The sequence below is a fragment of the Leucopleurus acutus genome (genome assembly GCF_964270905.1).
Source record: "Leucopleurus acutus genome assembly, chromosome: 10".
Taxonomy (NCBI): Eukaryota; Metazoa; Chordata; class Mammalia; order Artiodactyla; family Delphinidae; genus Leucopleurus; species Leucopleurus acutus.
The window spans coordinates 76,084,702-76,107,294 of NC_139153.1; the positions used below are offsets into that span (position 1 = coordinate 76,084,702).

Consider the following 22,593-nt stretch of genomic DNA (forward strand, 5'->3'; position numbering starts at 1 on the left):
CAATGTTGTGAGAGTTTCAGGTGTACAGCAAGGTGGTTCAGTTATACATATTCATGTATCTATTCTTTTTCAAATACTTTTCCTGTTTAGGCTGTTATATAATATTGAGCAGAGTTCCCTGTGCTATACAGTAGATCCTTGTTGGTTATCCGTTTTAAATAGAGCAGTGTGTACGTGTCATTCCCAAACTGAGAGTTCTGGGTTTTAATCTTGCATCTGCCACTTACCAGCTATATGACTTTAGGTAATCACATTACTGCATTTCTGTCCTCATCTGTAGAATGGGGACAGATAATGAAGCCTTTGCTTTAGAATAGTGATAAGGTTTTGATAAGATAATACATAGTGCAGGAAGGCAGTACAATGTGATGCTTAAGAGAACAGGACCTACACTCTGACCACTGCAGGTGATTGTATCCTGGTTCCCTCACTTATTAGCTCTCTACCTTGGATAAGTCACTTATCTTTTCTCTGCCTTAGTGCTATCTGTAGAAGGGTGATGTTATAAGATTATGGTACCTGGTCGGGTTACTGTAAGGATTAAGTAAGTTACACAGTTTCAGTGCTTATAACCGTGTCTGCAACAGGGGAAATACCGAACACACGTTAGCTGTTACGTAAATGACTGGACAGGGTGAGATGCTTAAAGGATCATGTGCTAATTAGCAACTACATTCAGAATCCCTTCCACATCTTTTCTCTGCACAATCTTTTCTCCTATCATGTATTCAATAGGAAATGGCCATAAGGAACAAAAAGGAGGTAGGCACCATGTCTTGTACTCCTGACAATGCAGGACCAACTCAAGAAGGGAAAATCATCTAGTACAGGGATCAGCAAAACCTTTTCGGTAAAAAGCCAGAGAGTAATTGCTTCCAGCTCTGTGGGCCACACACTATGTGTCACAACTACTCAGCTCTGCTGTTATAGCACAAAAGTGGCAGAGACAATGGGGAAAATGAATGAGTGTGGCTGAGTTGCAATAAAACCTTATTTACAGAAGCAGGCAGCAGACTGGAGCTGGCCCTCAGATTCTGAGATGACAACCACTGGTCTAGAAGGAATCAAATAACTAGCTGGACTACGATAACTTCTTATTGCAGATGCTACACAATTTCTTACCAGCTAAAAGCCACTCTTCTAAAAGTCTTATAATCCTCTGAGGGGGGAGACGGGGAGGCAGTTGAGAAGATGTAGGAAGAAAGTGGAGGGCGTGTGGTGGCCATGAAAATGTGCCACTCGTCATGGCACAGGGATCACAGTTGACTAAAGACCCCTCGCAGATCCCACCCCTGTGGATCTGAGTGAAAGCTAGGCTTCCTGTGGTTCGGTCCCAGCAACTGGACATGGTGTGGGTTTAACGCAGGTCCTTTCCTGTGAGGTGCAGAGCTCCTCTGAGGAGCAGTTCTTTTTTTTTTTTTAGCCTTCCACTGCGCCACCAGGGAAGCCCTGAGGAGCAGTTCTTGGTCAAGGCACTCCCTCCATCGGCCTGGCCCAATCTTTCTTAGAATTGTGCTGCGGCCTCGAGATGCTCCGTATCCAGTCCTTCTGTCTCTCCTCTCCTTCCCAGGTGTCCAGCCTGCATCATGAAAGCTCTCCCCATCTTTTCTGCTTCTGCTCTTTCCCTTCTGTCCTCCATGGGCATTTTGTAATACATGTCTTTCACCGCTAATCTAGTCATGGTGGCTGTTTCTCGGAGGACCTGAACTAATACGATGAATGATTTTGAGAGTGTAAATACTATAATATAGAAAGACAACAACCCAAAATGCCACAGCCTGTCTCCTCTGTTGTGAAGCTGGTCTCCATGGGCTGGAGGCAGGAAAAAACAGGGCTATAGGACCAATCAACAGATCCCAGCTAATTCCTGAGGAACACCAAGTCCTCCAGGACAGGGGACAGCCTGACACTCCATAATCTGCTGTCCCTCTTCTGGGGGGAAACTGCATTCAGTCATTTGTCCCTAGAAGCTAAAGTCGTTCAACCTCTGAGACTTTACCTGAATGCTCCAAGACCATGAGAAAAAATAATGAGTGGGTATTTCTCCCCAGTCCTCAGAGGGGAATTCCAGGCTGCAGGAGTTGTCATTGAACCTAGACAGCAGTGGGAGACTGTAATTAGTGTTTTTTCTGACTTGAGTGTTGCTATTTAATTTAACATATCTCCTTAGTATAAAATTCTGACCCATGGAATTTATGTTTTTATGCATTAATAGTAAATTCATTAAAAAAGTCTCCTACTAGATACCACCAACCGAGGGCCTGAACTATGTGTTTTTCCTAGGACCGTAGCCAGCTCTGAACTTGAGGTGAGACATTTTCCTACTTAGAGGTGTATTCGGGAAGGCCGTTCCTTATGATGAATCCCAGGTTTGGGCAAAACTTCAGAGGGAATGTTCTGAAACTAAACTCCCAGTAAACCTCAGGAATATTACACTGAGATCCAGAATCTTCAGATCGGAGAATCATCTCATTCTAACTTGATCAAAATCAAGAGGAAGGTGGAGAGACCTTCGACTGCACGCTTAGATGTAGCTTTGGAGGAAGCTCTGCCACTTACTAGCTACTGACCTTGGGCAAGTCAAGAGAACTCTCTGAGCCTCAGACTCCTATAAAATGAGGGAAATGATATCTATGTCAGGGGGGTTTTGTCAGAGTCATATTTAAGTAGGAAAATGTAAAGCACATCTATCCAGTCACATAGTAAAGGGCTCAAAAAAATGGAAGAGGTTGTCTCTTCTTCCTTCACCTCTCGCTTGTTATTGTCATCATTATCATCAATTATTTGTGTTTCACTTTCTCATCAATACGATGGAGATGTGGTCATGAAGACTGCATGTGATGATTGCTAGGGAAGTGACTTATAAGTTATTCAGCATCGTAAAGATGCATAGTGATAATATTTTCATCATTTCTCTTATAAATTGATTCTTGAGAAAACTCCAACGAGATGTTTAAAATGAAGGCCAAAAGTTGTAGGTATTTTTGAGGGGGAAATTTGAAGACATGGTTGTGTCTGGTCAAACAGATAAGGAAGGACAACTCAATATTAGCGAAATACAGATATATTAAGTGATGAATGCACATCGGATTGTCTTAGTGAGAGAGGCTGGCCGCTTGGGGGTCGGTGATGGGAATGAGAGTAGTTTCCTCATTTATGACATATAAGAAATTAGCTTTCCCTCCTTTGTTTAGGATCTGGAGAGTTATGGAGGCTTCTGTTTTCTTTCTCTCTTTGCCCAACTGTAGAAAGCACTTTAGCGCAGAGCGTAGAAGGTAGTAGTCACATCAGCCCAGCTGCTGGTCTCACCACATGACTGCCTCCAAGAATATGTAAGAAGCAAAAATCAGGCCAGCCATAGAGAGATGTTAGAGCCAGCCTGAAAGTCTGATACCTTCACTCCCTCCACACACCCCATCGTATTCAGGATAGACAAAATGAGAACCCTTGATTCTCTGATAGTTACCTGGCCTTTTAAGAAATACTTTGTCATCTTAGGAGATGTCTGGACTGGAAACAATCTACTCTGGTCTTTCACTGCCTGAAACTCCTGCTATTTTCAAGCTTTTCTTATATTCTAGAGCCTAAAAGCAGAAGCAACACAAATCTTACCAAAGAATAAGCTCAAAATTTTGCCCATAAGCCAGTGTGTTCCAAGAAATTTACTAAGACCAAAAAAATATTCTTTGTTTGGGATCCAAAGGGTGTCACAGTGACCATGATCTTGGGATGGATAATACAAACGCAAGAAGGTGCCCTGTAGAGGAAAGAAGTTAATGTACTTTTAGTCAAGTTGCTTCTTAAACATGTTCTAACAGCTATTTTGCATATTTAATTAGCGGGGACCCAAATACTTCTATTGCGCAAGAGGTCCAGAGAGCTTTTTAAGTTGCCATAGTGATTGAATGCAGTCAAAAGGAAGAGAAATAGAACAACAGTATGCTTGTTGAGTGAAAAGAAAGTATGAGCAGCCTGGTTTCAGCCATCAAAGAAGGGGAAAAAAAGAGTTTATAGTTAATCCGATGAGAGCAACGAATTGGGGAATGAATTAAACTGCCAAAGGCTTCCCAGGAGACCATACAAATGGCAAGATAAGTCTTTCTCAGGTGAGGGCAAGGTCAGGTTTCAAAACCTTCTCATGGGCCATAGCCACAGTCAATATTAGAATATAAGGATAAGTGGTATTAGTCAAATCACTACCTTATTCGTGTAATCAAACATCAAGTCTGTACAACCGACGGAATAAGATCCATTTCCTCTGGGGATTTTAGTTTGGCCAAACATTGCAGCAGCCATCAGAGCTTGTAGTTTTTTGAACCACGCTGGAAAACAGGTCAATATTATTTCACTTGTCAGCCGTTACACCCCAGACTTTATTACACAAAGAAACTCCAAGAGAATCAAGGGACTACCCATAGTTTCCTGCCTCCATTTCTTTACTAATTAGTAAAATACACAAATAATTATTGAGCGCCTGCTGTATGCAAAGTACTGTGTGGGGAAAACGATGGCAGTCGACATAGCCCTTTTCCTAAGATGTTGAGGATCAGCTCCCAATCCTTCCAGCTTTGCTCTTACCTTCTACTCCTATCCAGAGCATATTAGAGACCACTTCCCAAATCTGCTTTTCCTAAACATGAACTCTATCCACCTTTCAGATTTGGGCTCACAAATTCCCACTGGAAGCCTTCCTATTGGAACAGCAAAGCCTATGGTCCAGAATGAAACTAAATGACCATCTCCCAACTCCCCCTCTTCATCTTCCAAACACACAGCATGCAACTCCAGAATTCCCTAGCTTGGGGATCCCAAGCCAGAAACCTGGGAATCATGCTACTCTCCTAACCCTTTCTCCTCTATCCCCTACATCCAACCAAGTTCCAATCTCTAACATTTGTTTTTAGCTTAGGATTCTCTCTCCAATGTATCCTTACCCCATTAGCTCAACTGTCTCAGTTACACCTTAACTGTTCTTGACCGGACGGTCGCCATCTCTCCCAAGTGTCCTGTTCACCTTGGATCCTGACTCCTTCAACTGCATCTTTCACACAACTCCTGGAGTGATTTAAAGCATGAATCTCACCAGGCAACTCTTCAAATCCTTCAGTGCTTTCCTATCATCACCAGGAATTTTTTCTTGAAGGGGGAATGTACTGGAATCTTTCTGGGAGGCAGTTTGTAGGTTATATTTAAATCTACACATGGCTTCCAGTGTGGGGTGGCTTATCTTTCCAGTGTTTGGGGGTTGAAGCTCGTAGAGGTTCACAGGTACACAAGTTAAATCCCAAGTTCCCGGGCACTGTAAGAAAGACCCTCCATGATCTGGAGGTCCACTGGCTCCTCCTCTTCTGCTGCTTTTTCCTTTGTTATCTCCCTCCCTGTGCTCCAGCACTGCTGAGTGACGCACGGGGCTGTTCCATGCGTCTACACCTTAGTAAATGCTGTTCCCTGCGCTTGAAATCCCCATGGCAAACTCCTCTTCGACCTTTAATATCTTGATCTTCTCTGAAGCCTGCCCTGACCACCACCCCAGACTTAATCGTTTCATCCTCAGTATCAAATCAATTCCCTGTATATATTTTTCTCTTTCTTCCTATCATATTAGAGTAACATCATGTGTCTGCACACTCTGTCTCCCAAGGCTATTTTGTAAGAGCTGCATCCATATCTTTGTATCCTCACATCTTTAACACAATGTCTAGCACATAAGCGGTGCTCAAAAAATATCTGTGCAAATGAGTTAAACTAAGCTTTTCACTGTCACTGGGTCTCTTTTGTTTCTGCTAAATGCTTGACTGCATATATATATATATTTTTTTTAATTAATTAATTAATTTTTAGCTGCATTGTGTCTTTGTTGCTGCACGTGGGCTTTCTCTAGTTGTGGCGAGCAGGGGCTACTCTTTGTTACGGTGGGCGGGCTTCTCATTGCAGTGGCTTCTCTTATTGCGGAGCACGGGCTTTAGGTGCACAGGCTTCAGCAGTTGTGGCATGTGGGTTCAGTAGTTGTGGCACACAGGCTTAGTTGCTCCGCAGCATGTGGGATCTTCCCGGACCAGGGCTCGAACCCGTGTCCCCTGCATTGGCAAGTGGACTCTTAACCACTGCGCCACCAGGGAAGGCCCATGGCCTCTATTCTTTTACCCACCCACTCTTGAAACATTTTCTCTCTCTGGTGCCAAAACCCTTTAACACACCTGCAGTTTCACCTGTTCCCCTTTCTAACCCCCAATCAAGTCCTCATGTAATTTTAGGATGGTGAGTCCATATATCAGTGTATCTGGATTCAGTTTTCTAGATTCAGCTTGCCTGCTCCTTTCCTTCTGTTGGACTGTGAGAGGTGTATTCCAGGACATCTGACCCCTGAAAAGGTCTCAGGAAACTTCGAGCTGACCCAGGTTTGAGTGTAGGCCTCCAGGGCCCTGTGGTTGGTGAGTGCCAGGGAGGCTGCAGAAAAGGTTCACCAAACAACAAGGTCCTACTGTACAGCACAGGGAGCTATATTCAATATCCTGTGATAAACCATAATGGAAAAGAATATGAAAAAGAATATATATGTATAACTGAGTCACTTTGCTGTACAGCAGAAATTAAACACAACATTGTAAATAAACTATACTTCAATAAAATAAACAAGAAAGAAAGAAAGAAAGAAAGAAAAAGAAAGGAAAGAAAAACGAAAGAAGGAAAGAAAGAAAAGAAAGAAAGAAAGGAAGAAAGGAAGGAAGGAAGGAAGGAAGGAAGAAAGAAAGAAAGAAAGAAAGAAAGAAAGAAAGAGAAAGAACGAAAGAAAGAAAGAAAGAGGAAGGAAGGGAGGGAGGAAGGAAGGAAGGAAGGAAAGAAAAGAAAAGAAAGAAAGAAAAGGTTCACCAGCCCGCAGCTAATCTGGTCATGGTCCTAGATTTCCCATTCTCTAACCAACTATCAGCACTCATCACGAAGGAAGAGGCAGGGAAGAGACTTGCCAGGTTGAATGGCCACTCTGTAGATGATATACTTTTGTGGTTCAGAACTTACAAATGTCACTTCCTATTTTTCTTCAACTCTATTTTAATAGGAGCATTAGAACCTATGGTATGCTGTTAATCTTATTATACATTTTTGGTGATGTTCATTTATCAAATAGTCCTGATGTTCATTCCTGGGGTTGGAGATGGAATGTACACGTGCTAGGAAAATGACATTCTCTTATATGGCTTTATGTCCTCCATTAGCAAATGGGATATCTCTAGCCATGTTTACAAACTTTTTGGCTGCATGATCATATTTTCTATGTATTCATTTATTAAGAATGATACAAATAATCATCTATTATTTTCATCTTTTATTGAATAAACTATTTCTAATAATTTTAAATTTATTTATGCATAATTTTAAAAGTATTTATGCATTCATTTTTGAGTATTTCAAATGAATGGGGCATTGGGCCCCAGGCTGGGATGACAAAGATGAATCAAGCGTGTCCTCAAGTTTCTGACTGTCCAGTAACAGCTTTCCAGTGATTTTCAGACATGGGGGAATAGAGAACATGTTTTGAAATTCGCACTCTGTACCGATAAAAAGCACATGAGGCAAATGTCTCCTAGGTAAGAATTTGCTCGTCATGTAAGATGTTACCTGTTTTCAACGTACAGATAAGGGAATGGGAGAATTAATTTAACCTTGAGAATTAATTTAACCTCCTTGAGCTTGACTACAAACCCTCTGTCTTAGTCACCAGTGTATTACGCACACCTCAGTTCTCTGATAAGTATTGTTGCATGAATGGACCTGTGAGATATGATGCCATTTCCTATGCAAACATAGATAGAAGATCTGGTCCCTTTTCTGCTGTTGCAATCATTTCCCCAACTATGAAGCAGGGCCAGATCTGTAAGGCACTGGTTATGAAAGATCTTTGGTAAATGTCACAGTAAGGAGTCACCCGTCAAGACCGCACAACTAGATCCAGGGCTGCCCTATCTCCCCAGGTGCGTGCGTCTGTGGTACAGACAGTATGGCACCTTGCAGAGGCCGCTGAAGCTGCTCACCTGAGGAGACTAGATAGAGAAGTTCATGCATCCCAGCCCTCTGGGATTAGCAGGAATTCACAAAGCTCCAGAAGGAATCGCTTTTCAATCAAGGTTATTCTAGGTACAGGAGATGTCCCTGTCTAGAGATGGCTGTCCCATTCCGGCCGCCACTCCTGGGCTTGACTAAGAGGGCCTCCCCCTCTTCTCCTTCCCTCCACCCTGCAAAGTAAGAAAGAGCAAGGGATGCACATCCATGCTCATCTGGAGCTCCGAGTGCCTACTGGTCCCTGCTCCTGCCTGTCATTAGATAGAAAAGGTTGTCCCCCTCTGGATCCCAAACTCTAAATCGCCATCTTCTCACACACTCCACCATCAACCAGGACTTCACCTGTTGATCAAGACTCCTGCCTCTCCTTCACCTTCGTGGGGGCAGGTTTGGGGTTGCCTCTGAAGGCACTTCAGGGGAAGTGTGTTACTGCACGGAGAGGGCGTGGGTCAGGGCAATGAGGTATAGAAGGGGCGGTGTGGACCTTCTCTACGGTGACTGCGTGCTGAGGTTCCAGCTTGTCTGAAAAGGCCTCATCCTAGGCTGTCCTGCAGACCTGATGTTGAAGAAGAAGGCACTCCTCTAGTTTCATTAAGAAGAGGAAAGAGTGAGGCCCTCCCCCCTCCCCCGGGAGAACTGAGGATCTCATCTTCATCAGAATCTTCTTAGAAGTCCACACGTGCAACTTCCCTGGGACCACTTCGAGTCTGGCAACAGGTCAGTGGCTCAAGCCCTTGAACAAATATACCTCTTACCTGATGATTCAATATAGGCAACAGGATTTAGGTCTTGCCAGTAAAAGGGATGAACCAGCGTGAGGCAGGTGCAGAGGCAGAAAAGCGTGTGCAGTTTGGGTGGCAACATCTTGGAAGCTGAGCAGCCGTTTCAGCTTAACCTTCTTCAAGGCAGATGATTAAAAGGAAAAAAAAGACATGCAACAACGAGGACTTAAATAGGCTAACCTATCAGTGAGATTAAAGGACTAGTAACATGATTCCGTGTGTCATAAAGGGAGAAGACATTTGGGAAAAAACAGCACATGCATTTTCTAGAATGGGTTTTTGGGAGGCACTAGGGTGTCAGAGTTCTTGGTCATGCTGGATTGCAGAGCCCAGAAATAACACTTTTAGGTTATAATATTAGGTTTTCGGCCACTAGTTCCCTAACTTTGTAGCAGTCTAGTTTGGTTAGAAAGAAGAGCATCAAACTATAATAATTTTATCACATATAATCATAATCATATCCAAGGGCATGTCTAGCTCCTAGTAAACCCTCAATATGTTTTGGCTAACGTTTCCATCATGTTTGTAAAATAATCGTGTTGCAGCAGCTGGGTGTGTTTTTGGTGCTGATGATGTTATATTTGGGGGGATCTCTATAACCCTGCTACGACTGAGAGCCTCCCAAAGGCAGGGGGCAGATCTTACTTGCTGTCCCAAGTGCCTAACAGGGGTCCTGGCATGCAGCTTGTGTGGGAGAAATGTCGGTAGCACTGATGAATACAACTGGACTTGTGATAATAATAAATTATATTACAGGGAGGCTCTTTGCTAACATCTTATCAGCAAAAACTATCTTGTATTTGTGAATCACTTTTCCCCTTGAAAATTTCTCCCCTCTTTTTGGGGTGATGGAAATGGTCCAAGCCATCACCATCTCATTCTTGAATTTTGCAATAACCTGTCACTGGTCTCCCCGAACCCTATGGTCAATTCCAATATAGCAGCCAGAGTGATCATGCCATTCCTCGTGCTCAAAGCCCCCACATGGCTTCACACGACATCAGAGCAGAAGCCATAGATCTTAAAGTAACATATAAGGCTCTGCAGAGCCTTATATACTCAACAGACTCCTGATCAGACATCCCAGCCTCTCCTGCACACTCACCCACATACTCACTGCAACTACACGTCTTCCTTGCCATCCAGCAAACATTTCAGGCCCCGCCTTGTCCCACCTTGGGATCTGTACCTGTGTTCCTCTTCCAGGAAGGCTCTTTGCCCTGACACCCAAATAACCGGCTCCCTCACTCCTAGGTTTTTGCTTCCATGTTACCTTCTCAGTGAGGCTTTCCCTGACCAGTTTAAAATTACAATCTACCCCCCAACACATACACCACTACGTGCCCTGTTTCCCCAACTGCTTTATTTTTCTGCATAATATTATCACCAATAGAGATTCTCTGGATTACTTGTTAATTGTTTATCTTCCTCTTCCAGAAAGTCAGTTCTGTGAGCGTAGGGAATTGGGGCTGGGTTTTTTGTTGTTGTTGTTGTTTTCCCTGCTGTATTCCCAGGACCTACAACAGTGCCCGGCACAGAGTAGGCACCAGTAAATGCCTGCTGCATGGATAAATTCTGAATCCTGGTAGCTTCTAACACATCGGTTACTCACATAAACTGAGCCATGTTTAGTGATTATGTGGGTGTTTGTCCCACTGATACGAATGGGGTACTAACTAGCTGGCATGGTTATTCTGCAGGAAGATGTAGATCCGTGGCCCAGAAATCAGTGTCCCTGAGTAGCTATGTGCTCCCCTGAATTTCCTGGCCTCCCTGGTAGCTAGACGGGACTGATTTCCGAGAAATGGGAATTTGAATGGAAGTGGTCTAGGACATTTATGAGTCAGTATGTCTCTCCATTCCTTCCTTTCCTTCATTCAACAAACTTCGAAGCCACATGTGTGTCTCCAGACGGAGGAGGTCTGGATCCCTCATCACTGAACAGAAAAGAGCCTATGCCAGTTCATATGGCCTTTTATGAACAAGAAATAAACCTTTGTTGTGTTAACCCAGTGAAATCTCCAGGTTAAGCTGTTTTCCATTATGACAGTGCAACAGGGCCGATTCTGAGTAACATCAGATCTGCAGTCATTCGGTCGATGGGCACTTACTAAGCAAATGCTACACACCCTCTGCTATGTCAACAACTGTGGTAAATACCGGAGAATGTGACATAATCCTTGCTCTAAAAGAGCTTACAATAAGGATTCAGAAACAAGACTCACATCTATAATACAGGAAGAAAGCAAATGACAGGGACATTTCCAGATTCTTAGATGATATGGTACAAATTCTCAGGGCAACAGGAATTCGGAGAGAAAGATTTCAGAGGAGACAGGGCTATAGAAAGGTCAGCTCTTATCACACAGGCTAAAAATCCAGATATGTAGCTGGGAAAACTGTCCCTGGAGCTCTAAGCTTCTTGGTTATTTGTAGAGTGAGTCTGGCATTTCCGTATTCCATATCTATTTTTAGGGGGGTGGAGGGAATCAGAAAAAGCATGTACAGTTTAACTCCTTAGATCATTTATAATATTGGTTGACTTCATTTTATCTTATTTCACTATTATTTTCAATTTTATTATAACGTTAATACATGACTTCAAAATTCAACCATGACAATAAAGTAAATTAAAAAATGGAGCTGTCTCTGCACTAATAATCCCTTGCCAACAGATGTTTTTCCAGATGCGGTTCCATGCGTGAATACATGTACACATACACAATACAGACAAACATATACACCCATACATATAAACATACATACATATATAGTTTTAAAGTTTGTTTATAAAACGTCATACAATATATTGAACTTCCATTTTTAATTTGAAAATATATTGTAAATATCTTTTCATATGAGTACCTAGCACTATAATTTGTCTTTTTATTTAAAAATGGCACCTAGGAGTTGCTAAAAAAAAGTTTGCTCACTAAATAGATGATAATATTGCTAACATTTGAACACTTACTAAGTGCCAAGTATTTTGCACAGTTTCTGGCACATGGTCCCTTACTCAATCATCACCAAAACAATCTGTCAGGGGAGTTTAATTATCCCCATTCTACTGATGAGGAAACTGAGGCCAGAAAAGTTTAAGTGACTTGTTCTAATCACACAGCTAGCAAGTGCCGGAGGTAGGGCTTAAGCCCAGATTGCCTGAATGCCACCTTTTACCCACCACATGGCATCTTGATATAATGTCAAATTCTGTTCACTCTAAAACCAAAATCTTCTAAAGTTAATGAACAGAACAGTTATTTTAATGATGCTAAACTGGTCAGAGCTGGATTGAGAGATGACTTAACAAAGAATTAGAAATTGTTCTCCAAAGAGATGAGACTCTGTCTCATTGTTCTTGCCCTAATTTATATTGGAGCAACATGCCAAGACCCTTGGAAACTTCAGAGTACTGTGTATGAATCCCGAGACATAGCTAAGTTTCCCAAATAAGCAATAGAAGAAGTTGCACTGAAGCCAGGCTGGATCCTCACAAGCCTCCACTGCTACCCCCCTGTTACAATGTCACCACTTGGATTTTCATCAAGTAACATCATCCACAGAAAGTATTTACCACTCCTGGTGCTTACAGCCCAGGCTGAATAAGGGGAGTGTCATTCAGCCCATTTGGAACATCACGAGGGATGAAGAGGTGAAAAAGAGAACACAAAGTGAAACACATAAGGAATCAACAGTGATTTTTAGGAACCCTGCTCTAACCCCAAGAAGGCTCACTTGCCCGTAGCAACTTGGGTATTCATCACATCTTCCCTGTCAATAACCTCAGGAAGAATTAGAGACAGCCAATGGCTAGCAGGGCTTCCCCGAGTCCTCCAAGCAGGACTGGGGTGCTCTGCCCTCCCCATGATTCCTACCAGACCAGTGCCAGGGCCATCACCTTTTGTCCTTATAGTGGAACCGGCAGAGTTAAGTCCAGGTGAAATGGCCTGCGCCAGTTCCCTGCCTGACCTCAGGCAGGCTGCAAGGCTCTTGCGGAACCTTTGAACATGCTGACTCCTGAGACCCATCGCAGACTTTCTGATGCAGAATCTTCAGAAGGCAGGTCCAGGCATCTATATGTTAGCTCCCTATGGGCTCTGGTATAGCCAGTACCAGGAGGCAGTGTTTGGAAATGTCTGCAATGGAACAGTAAGAGTACTGTTTGCTGAGTTTTTTTCATCACCCTATATATGTGCTATCTGACCTCATTCCCAGAGTAATAATTCTCCAAATAATTCAATGACTGGCTGCCTCATTCATGCATTTGTTCACGAGTCCATTTACTCAATTTTAAGAGTGACCATGTGTCAGTCACTATGTTTCGGATTAAAAGATTTCAAAAATAGATGTGATTTTTGTCTTTAAAATCCCTAGCAGGGAAAGCAATTGTCGAGCGGTCATAATGAGGAATAATAGCAGAATAACTGAGGCAGAAGAACGGGTAAGTGACCTGGAAGACAGAATAGTGGAATTCACTGCCATGGAACAGAATAAAGAAAAAAGAATGAAAAGAAATGAAGCCAGCGTAGAGACCTCTGGGACAACATTAAATGCACCAACATTCGCATGATAGGGGTCCCAGAAATAGAAGTGAGAGAGGAAGGACCCAAGAAAATATTTGAAGAGATTATAGTCAAAAACTTCCCTAACATGGGAAAGAAAATAGCCACCCAAGTCCAGGAAGTGCAGGATAAACCCAAGGAGAAACATGCCAAGACACATGGTAATTAAACTGACAAAAAATAAAGACAAAGAAAAAATATTAAAAGCAACAGGGGAAAAACGACAACATACAAGGGAACTCCCATAAGGTTAACAGCTGATTTCTCAGCAGAAACTCTACAAGCCAGAAGGGGGTGGCACGATATATTTAAAGTGATGAAAGGGAAGAACCTATAACCAAGATTACTCTACTGGGCAAGAATCTCATTCAGATTTGACAGAGAAATCAAAAGCTTTACAGACAAGCAAAAGCTACAAGAATTCAGCACCAGCAAACCAGCTCTACAACAAATGCTAAAGGAACTTCTCTAAGTGGGAAACACAAGAGAAGAAGAGGACCTACAAAAACAAACCCAAAACAATTAAGAAAATGGGAATAGGAACATGCATATTGATAATTACCTTAAATGTGAATGGATTAAATGCTCAACCAAAAGACACAGACTGGCTGAATGGATACAAAAACAAGACCCTTATATATGCTGTCTACAAGAGACCCACTTCAGACCTAGGGACACATGCAGACTGAAAGTGAGGGGATGGAAAAATACATTCCATGCAAATGGAAATCAAAAGAAAGCTGAAGTAGCAATACTCATATCAGATAAAATAGGCTTTAGAACAAAGAATGTTATAAGAGACAAGGAAGGACACTACATAATGATCAATGATCAGGGGATCAATTCAAGAAGAAGATGTAACAATTATAAATATATATGCACCCAACATAGAAGCACGTCAATACATAAGGCAAATGCTAATAGCTATAAAAGAGGAAATTGTCAGTAACACAATAGTGGGGGACTTTAACACTTCACTTACACCACTGGACAGATTATCCAGACAGAAAATTAATAAGGAAACACAAGCTTTAAATGACACAATAGACCAGATATAGTTGATATTTATAGGGCATTCCATCCAAAAACAGCAGATTGCACTTTCTTCTCAAGTGCACATGGAACATTCTCCAGGATAGATCACATCTTGGGTCACAAATCAAGCCTCGGTAAATTTGAGAAAATTGAAATCATATCCAGCTTCTTTTCTGACCACAACGTTATGAGATTAGAATCCATTACAGTGAAATAAAACGTAAAAAACAAACACATGGAGGCTAAACAATACGTTCCTAAATAACCAAGAGATCATTGAAGAAATCAAAGAGGAAGTCAAAAAATACCTAGAGACAAATGACAATGAAAACACGATGATCCAAAACCTATGGGATGCAGCAAAAGCAGTTCTAAGAGGGAAGTTTACAGCTATACAAGCCTACCTCAAGAAACAAGAAAAATCTCAGATAAACAATCTAACTTTATACCTAAAGGTTCTTTGAGAAGATAAACAAAATTGATAAACCTTTAGTCAGACTCATCAGGAAAAAGAGGGATAGGGTTCAAATCAATAAAATTAGAAATGAAAAAGAAGTTACAACAGACACCACAGGAATACAAAGCATCCTAAGAGACTACTACAAGCAACTCTATGCCAATAAAATGGACAACCTGGAAGAAATGGACAAATTCTTAGAAAGCTATAACCTTCCAAAACTGAGCCAGGAAGAAATAGAAAATATGAACAGACCAATCACAAGTAATGAAATTGAAACTGTGATTAAAAACCTTCCAACAAACAAAAGCCCAGGACCAGAGGGCTTCACAGGTGAATTCTATCAAACATTTAGAGAAGAGCTAACACCCATCCTTCTCAAACTCTTCCAAAAAATTGCAGAGGCAGGAGCACTCTCAAACTTGTTGTATAAGGCCACCATCACCTTGATACCAAAACCAGACAAAGTTACCACAAAAAAATAAAGTTACAGACCAATATCAGTGATGAATATAGATGCAAAAATCCTCAACAAAATACTAGCAAATGGAATCCAACAACACATTAAAAGGATCATACACCATGATCAAGTGGGATTAACCCCGGGACGCAAGGATTCTTCAATATAGGCAAATCAATCAATGTGATACACCATATTAGCAAACTGAAGAATGAAAGACATATGATCATCTCAATAGATGCAATAAAAGCTTTTGACAAAATTCAACACCTGTTTATGATAAAAACTCTCCAGAAAGTGGGCACAGAGGGAACCTACCTCAACATAATAAAGACCATATAGGACAAACCCACAGCAAACATCATTCTCAATGGTGAAAAACTGAAAGCGTTTCCTCTAAGATCAGGAAAAAGACAAGGATGTCCACTCTCACCACTATTATTCAACACAGTTTTGGAAGTCCTAGCCACAGCAATCAGAGAAGAAAAAGAAATAAAAGGAATACAAATTGGAAAAGAACAAGTAAAACTGCCACTGTTTGCAGATGACATGATACTAAACATACAGAATCCTAAAGATGACACCAGAACACTACTAGAGCTAATCAATGAATTTGGTAAAGTAACAGAATACAAAATTAATGCACAGAAATCTCTTGCATTCCTATACACTAACAATGAAAGATCAGAAAGAGAAATTAAGGAAACAATCCCATTCACCATTGCAACAAAAAGAATAAAATACCTAGGAATAAACCTACCTAAGGAGGTAAAAGACCTGTACTCAGAAAACTATAAGGCACTGATGAAAGAAATCAAAGATGATACAAACAGATGGAGAGATATACCATGTTCTTGGATTGGAAAAATCAGTCTTGTCAAAATGACTATACTACCCAAAGCAATCTACAGATTCAATGCAATCCCTATCAAATTACCAATGGCATTTTTTACAGAAGTAGAACAAAAAATATTAAAATTTGTATGGAGACACAAAAGACCCCATATCGCCAAAGCAGTCTTGAGGGAAAAACGCGGAGCTGGAGAAATCAGACTCCCTGACTTCAGACTATACTACAAAGCCACAGTAATCAAGGCAATATGGTGTGGCACAAAAACAGAAATATAGATCAATGGAACAAGACGGAAAGCCAGAGATAAACCCACACACCTATGTTCAACTAATCTATGACAAAGGAAGCAAGCATATACGATGGAGAAAATACAGTCTCTTCAATAAGTGATGCTGGGAAAACTGGACAGCTACGTGCAAAAGAATGAAATTAGAACACTCCTTAACACCATATAGAAAAATAAACTCAGAATGGATTAAAGACCTAAATCTAAGACCGGACACTATAAAACTCTTAGAGGAAAACATAGATAGAACACTCTTTGACATAAATGACAGCAAGATCTCTTTTGACCCACCTCCTACAGTAATGGAAATAAAAACAAAAATAAACAAATGGGACCTAATGAAACTTAAAAGCTTTTGCCCAGCAAAGGAAACTATAAACAAGACAAAAAGACAACCCTCAGAATGGGAGAAAATATCTGCAAATGAATCAACGGACAAAGCCTTAATCTCCAAAATATATAAACAGCTCATGCAGCTCAACATTAAAAAAACAAACAACTCAATCAAAAAATGGGCAGAAGTCCTAAATAGACATTTCTCCAAAGAAGACATACAGATGGCCAAGAGGCACATGAAAAGCTGCTCAACATCACTAATTATTAGAGAAATGCAAATCAAAACTACAATGAGGTATCACCTCACACCAGTTAGAATGGGCATCATCAGAAAATCTACAAAGAACAGTTGCTGGAGAGGGTGTAGAGAAAAGGGAACTCTCTTGCACTGTTGGTGGGAATGTAAATTGATACAGTCACTATGGAGAACAGCATGGAGGTTCCTTAAAAAACTCAAAATGAATTACCATATGTCCCAGCAATCCCACTAGTGGGCATACACACAGAGAAAACCATAATTCAAAAAGACACATGCACCCCAGTGTTCATTGCAGCACTATTTATAATAGCCAGGTCATGGAAGCAACCTAAATGCCTATCGACCGACGAATGGACAAAGGAGATGTGGTACATGTATATACAATGGTATATTACTCAGCCATAAAAAGGAACGAAATTGGGTCATCTGTAGAGACATGGATGGACCTAGAGACTGTCATACAGAGTGAAGTAAGTCAGAAAGAGAAAAACAAATATCGTATATTAACGCATATATGTGGTATCTAGAAAAATGGTACAGATGAACTGGTTTGCAAGGCAGCAATAGAGACAGAGATGTAGAGAACAAATGTATGGACACCGAGGGGGGAAAGTGGGGGTGGGGGTGGGATGAATTGGGAGATTCGAATTGACATATATACATTAATATGTATAACATAGATAACTAAGAAGAACCTGCTGTATAAAAAAATAAATAAATAAAATTAAATTAAAAAAAAAAAGAAGGCCATCCCCTTCCCCTTCCTATGGAGCAGGCCAATACTTAATGCTCGGATCCCTGAGTTCAGTGTTAGCCCAAGATTAGGTTCCAGGCCTTTGTAACTGTCAACACTTTGAAGGGGTGCATTTCCCGGCTCCTACTCATAGACCAACCTCCTGGCTCAGCAGTCTTATTGGGGTCAAAGGTAATTTGTTCAATACTGATTTGTTAACACAAACCCCTCTGAACCTGAACACGTAAGTCCCTCAAGGGCTCCCAGCCCCCTTATGAGCCCACACACCTCTCCCTTCTCCTTCCTCCCATTTCCGCAGCCACCCCGGAAGCCAGAGGTCTGAATGAAAGCCTGACCTTTTCGTTTTTAGAGCTAGAAAGGTCTATGAGAGGCTCCAGGTGATGACGGGGAAGAGAATGTTCTCTGCTTTCTGGTTCTGTTTGGCTTTTTAAAAACAAGCCTCCCGCAGACTCAGGGTAGCGCAGCCGAGATCTTATCTGGGCTGCAGCCTGGAGCTCTGGGACATGGGGAGTAAGTAATCCGAGCAGAGAGGGACAGCTTTGTCATTCATATCATACAGCAGCTTCTCAGAACTGGGCTCCGGAAGAAGCAACACTCGTGTGTGTGTGTGTGTGTGTGTGTGTGTGTGTGTGTGTGTGTGTGTGTGTGTGTGTGTGTGTGTGTGTGTAGACCCACAGATAAGAAAACTCCCTGTGCTCCAGGTTCTCCTGTCAGGATTCCCTCTCAGCACCCAATTCTTTGGGGTTGCTCCCCGGGGAAAAGGTTTGGGAGAACTGGGCTCGAATTCCATCACCCTCCCCGCAAAGATCCCAGAGCTGTTCGCAGGGCGGCAGGGAAGGCGAGCCCAGCTCCGGCTTGGAGGTGGGTGCGGGCGGGGTCCCAGCCCTCCAACCCCCATCCTCCCCCATCCTCCCATCCCCATCCTTTCAGCCCCCAACCTCCCAGCCCCCCAGCCGGCGGCAACCCCCGGCTCCCACCCGCCCCGGCGTACCTCGTCACCCGGGCACCGCGATGAGCTGCTCGCGGGAACCGGGACCGGGCGCGCCGACCCCTTCTGCTGCTTGCTCGCTGCCAGTACCGCGGGCTCTGTCGCCCGCTGTCACCGGGTCACCGTGGCCGCGGGGCGGCGGGCGAGGGGCTGCGCGCTGGCTTCGCGCTCCTTCTGCCCCGCGCCGTCCGGTCGCCCCGACTCTGACCTCCCCCGGCGCCGCAGGAGGAGGGAAGGGGTGGAGCTGAGGCCACCGTCCTCCCACCAGCAGAGGCGCTGGGACGCGGGCGAGCTCGGCGCACACAGCACCCTCCCAGGGCCGGCGGTCTGCAATCTGGACCCGCGGGTTAACTTAACCCCCTTCCCCCCTGGGACCGACCCACGCGTGCAGAGAGCGGGTGCTGCGCCCCCAGTTCCTGTTCTCAGACTCGATTCCGATCAGATCTTTCCCAGTTCCATTCACCGCCGCATCGCGCCGACCTTGCTCGTTTCACTAAATTCCCGGTTACTCTGTTTCCATCTGCAATCCGCAATGCCTTGCGCAGTCCGCTTTCCGTTTTATAGTACACTGGAACTAGAAATTATGTGGACTATGCTCCAGCTTGGAAGGCCTGCCACTGAGTTAGTTTCATTTCTCCGTGGAAATACAGTGAAGGTCAATCAGGAAGAGCTTTTATGACTTGGGGGGAAATGGTGTGAAAAGGGGCCATCTGATAGCTCAGCTTAACCCAGTTCTTTGCGGTTTCGCTGAAACTCCGTCCTTCATTTTCCAATGCTTTCTCCTCAATCCAACTTTCTAATTTTAAAATATTCATTTAAAGCGTCAGTTAGAGACTCAGAGAAAGTAGTTTGACATTCATGGGTGGAGTTAATGTTTTATGTTTTTAACTAGTGATTTTTGGCTTTTTGGCGAGGTTGGCAGGACTGTAGATGAAATTTATTTTATTTTTATTTGGAGGACTCCAGATTAAGAAGGCATGGATTATAGCTCCTTTCTCACACTTGTTAGTGATGTCACTTTGGGCAAGTTCTTTATCCTTTCTGCTTCTCAGCTTCCTCAAGGGTAAAACGGAGATAATCAAAGTACATTAGTCAGAGGCACCTTGTGAGAACGAAATGCAAATGTATGTGAAATGCTTAGGACAGAGCATACACAGTGCTGTCTAATAGTATTATCTTTAAAGAAGCAGTGACTTATTTAAACCTGACAATAGGTGAACATTTAAACTATCTCAGCCTAATGACAATTTCCTGTACTTCCTGGGATAACCGCCTATGAAACAAATTGCCCCAGAATATTAATCTAAAAGTGTACATGATACACTACGTTAGAGGTCTCTAAGGACCTCCTCCCTTTAACCTTAAGACAGGACGAAGATTCAGAAGACACAATCAGAAAATTCATCATCACACCTAAAAAGGTGGTGGGCTTTGAAAGCAGGTCTTGAAGGCAAGTATGAAATATTTTCTTTCTTTCTTTCCATGTCAACTCTGTGCTTCCTCCCATTGTAATCAGATTACTCTCTCTGAGGAGGTCAGACTGGTTGGCATTTAGCAGGTTAATGTCCTGAGAAGGTCCCCAGTATAGGGTTGCCAGATTTAGCAAATGAAATACAGGACATCCAGTTAAATTTGAATTTCAGACAAATGACAAAAAGGTTTTAGTATAAGAAGATTCCATACAATATTTGGAACCTATTTATACTCAAAATTATGTGTTGTTTATTTGAAATTCAAATTTAACTGGACTTCCTGTAATTTTTCTGGCAACCCTAGTCCAGTGAAATGAATAAAGAATGGGCCTCACATTCCAAAGGATGGCAAGTCAACATAGACATACAGGTTATAAGGTGGATCTGATATGGGTTTTGTTTTTGCTTTGATGTAGTGAAAAAAATAAGGTACTTGTGTTTATAAATTGATTCTTTGTTGAGCTGTTTCTTATCTCTTAATTCTTATTCCCATTTCCCATCAATATAGAAGTGCTTCTTTACTCCTTAACATGAAAAAAACTGATGACTCTGTCCTCAATCAAGATTTTGGAATAAATAGTAATAATGTGCTCCATAGTGTTTTCAAATAGTGTTTATTGAGGGCAAACTGTATGTTAGGTACCATTTCAAGGATGACTACCCCTGGAGGCTAAGGAAATCACACCATAGCAAGTGAGCCCTTGTAGGTAAATACAAGGACTGTGGGGTTTCTGAGAAGTGAGTTATTAATTCTCCTTGGAAGGGATGGAAGTGAAAGGCATTCTCACTGCACAGGATCCAAAGAAAAGAGGCTCCAAGCCAGATGAGCCGAGGAGGGAAGCCCCAGGGTGATGGTCTGGAAACTAACCCATCCTGATTAAAGTAATGAAGCTGGAAGAAACAATGGGATTCAATAAAACTAAAAGTATGATTGGGAACTTGGAAACCCTCGAGGCCCTTAGAAGGTAACAGAATGCAAAAGAAAAAATTAAAAGATTAAATTACTTAAATTTAAAATTAAAGACAATTAAAGTTAAAACTAGAAACTCCAAGAGGGAAAATGTCCAGGAAAGGCATGATGTAAGTGTGAAATAATTTAAAATGGATTGATTTTGAGCTATTGGGTGGAGACACTATTAAACCTGAAATCTAAAAATATATTTCTCTGAACGGACCAGAGAAGAAAGTATGATCAGAGTATTCCACTAGATGATCGAAAACAACATTCACTAGTCTAACAGTGCAAGCATGCTTACTGGTTTTCAACTCTTAGAAACACCTTTTAAACAAGCCAAAGAAAAATGAACTGTGATTATACAGGAGAATGTAAATATGATTGATTTCTAAAATGTAGAAGTACCTATAGGTAAGTAGGTAGAAGGAGGTAGAAGTGAGGCCTACTAGGATGGAGAAAAGGTTGAGTTACCAAGGGTCTCATTTTGGAAAATGTCAAGAGTCAAAAGAGATAATGTCCATAGTTAGTAGAAGAAAAAGTAAAGGTCTGGATGCACAGTGACTTTGCAGAGCAGAGATGTAGTGGAGGGCCTGAGTAGAGAGATGTAACTCTATTAGGAGGGTTAGAGAAGAGAAAAGATAGGACCAGGATGGATGTGAGCTAAATGCTCACTCTCCTAGTAGAAATTAGATAGACAGTGCTTAGGATGATACACCAAGAAATAATAATATAGCATACTATTTTGCAAACATGGAGATCACCAGATATCTGAAAAGGAAAATCATTAAGGGTGATTACCTTTGGGGAATTGGGCTGGAGTTGGGGTGAGTTGAGGTGGGAGACTCTGGCTTCTCTCTTTTAGCACCTCAGTACTATTTAACTATTTGGGATATGGGCATGATTACATTGACTCAATATTTAAAATTTTTGAATAGGAACTTGTGAAAAGGAAGGCTTCACCAAGACAGAGGCTTTCAAGAATGAGTAGGAGTTCATCTAGAAGGAAGAGGAAGGCATCCCATAGAATGTGGGACTGCATGAGCCAAGGCACCGGAGCCTAGAAATGGAGGATACACCTTGGTGATGTCCAGTCCTCTACTGTGACAAGGGCATCAGGTATATAGACAGGCTGGAGCAGAAGGTAAGGTGAAAAGGTGAGCTGGAACTACTAAAAGAGTCTTCTCAGTAATGCAATGGAGTTCGGACTGTAAGCTCCTTGAGGATAGGAACCATGGCATTTTTATTCCCCTGTGTCCAATACAGAGCCTGGCCCACAGTAGTTGCCCAATAGATGTTTTCTGAATGAATAAGAAATATTTGGGGGCAATGAGGAACC

At 42.2% G+C, this 22,593-nt stretch overlaps 1 protein-coding gene across 4 annotated transcripts in view; it reads right to left on the reverse strand.

Moving 5' to 3' along the window:
* The window catches only part of PLA2G7 (phospholipase A2 group VII), a 34,834-nt gene extending 15,504 nt beyond the window's left edge, over nucleotides 1–19,330 (reverse strand). The window contains exons 1-5 of one of the 4 annotated variants that reach the window (XM_082847972.1): nucleotides 19,311–19,330; nucleotides 8,814–8,956; nucleotides 4,201–4,322; nucleotides 3,613–3,757; nucleotides 2,000–2,093 (exon numbers count right to left, since the gene is read on the reverse strand). In XM_082847972.1, coding sequence (XP_082704098.1) covers nucleotides 2,000–2,093; nucleotides 3,613–3,757; nucleotides 4,201–4,322; nucleotides 8,814–8,922 — 470 coding nt within the window. In that variant the 5' untranslated portion in view covers nucleotides 8,923–8,956; nucleotides 19,311–19,330. Of the gene's footprint in view, nucleotides 1–1,999; nucleotides 2,094–3,612; nucleotides 3,758–4,200; nucleotides 4,323–8,813; nucleotides 8,957–18,833; nucleotides 19,044–19,310 lie in introns of those variants that run through there. The other 3 variants (XM_082847971.1, XM_082847970.1, XM_082847973.1) reach the window with 3 other exon arrangements.
* Nucleotides 19,331–22,593: the final 3,263 nt, after the last annotated feature.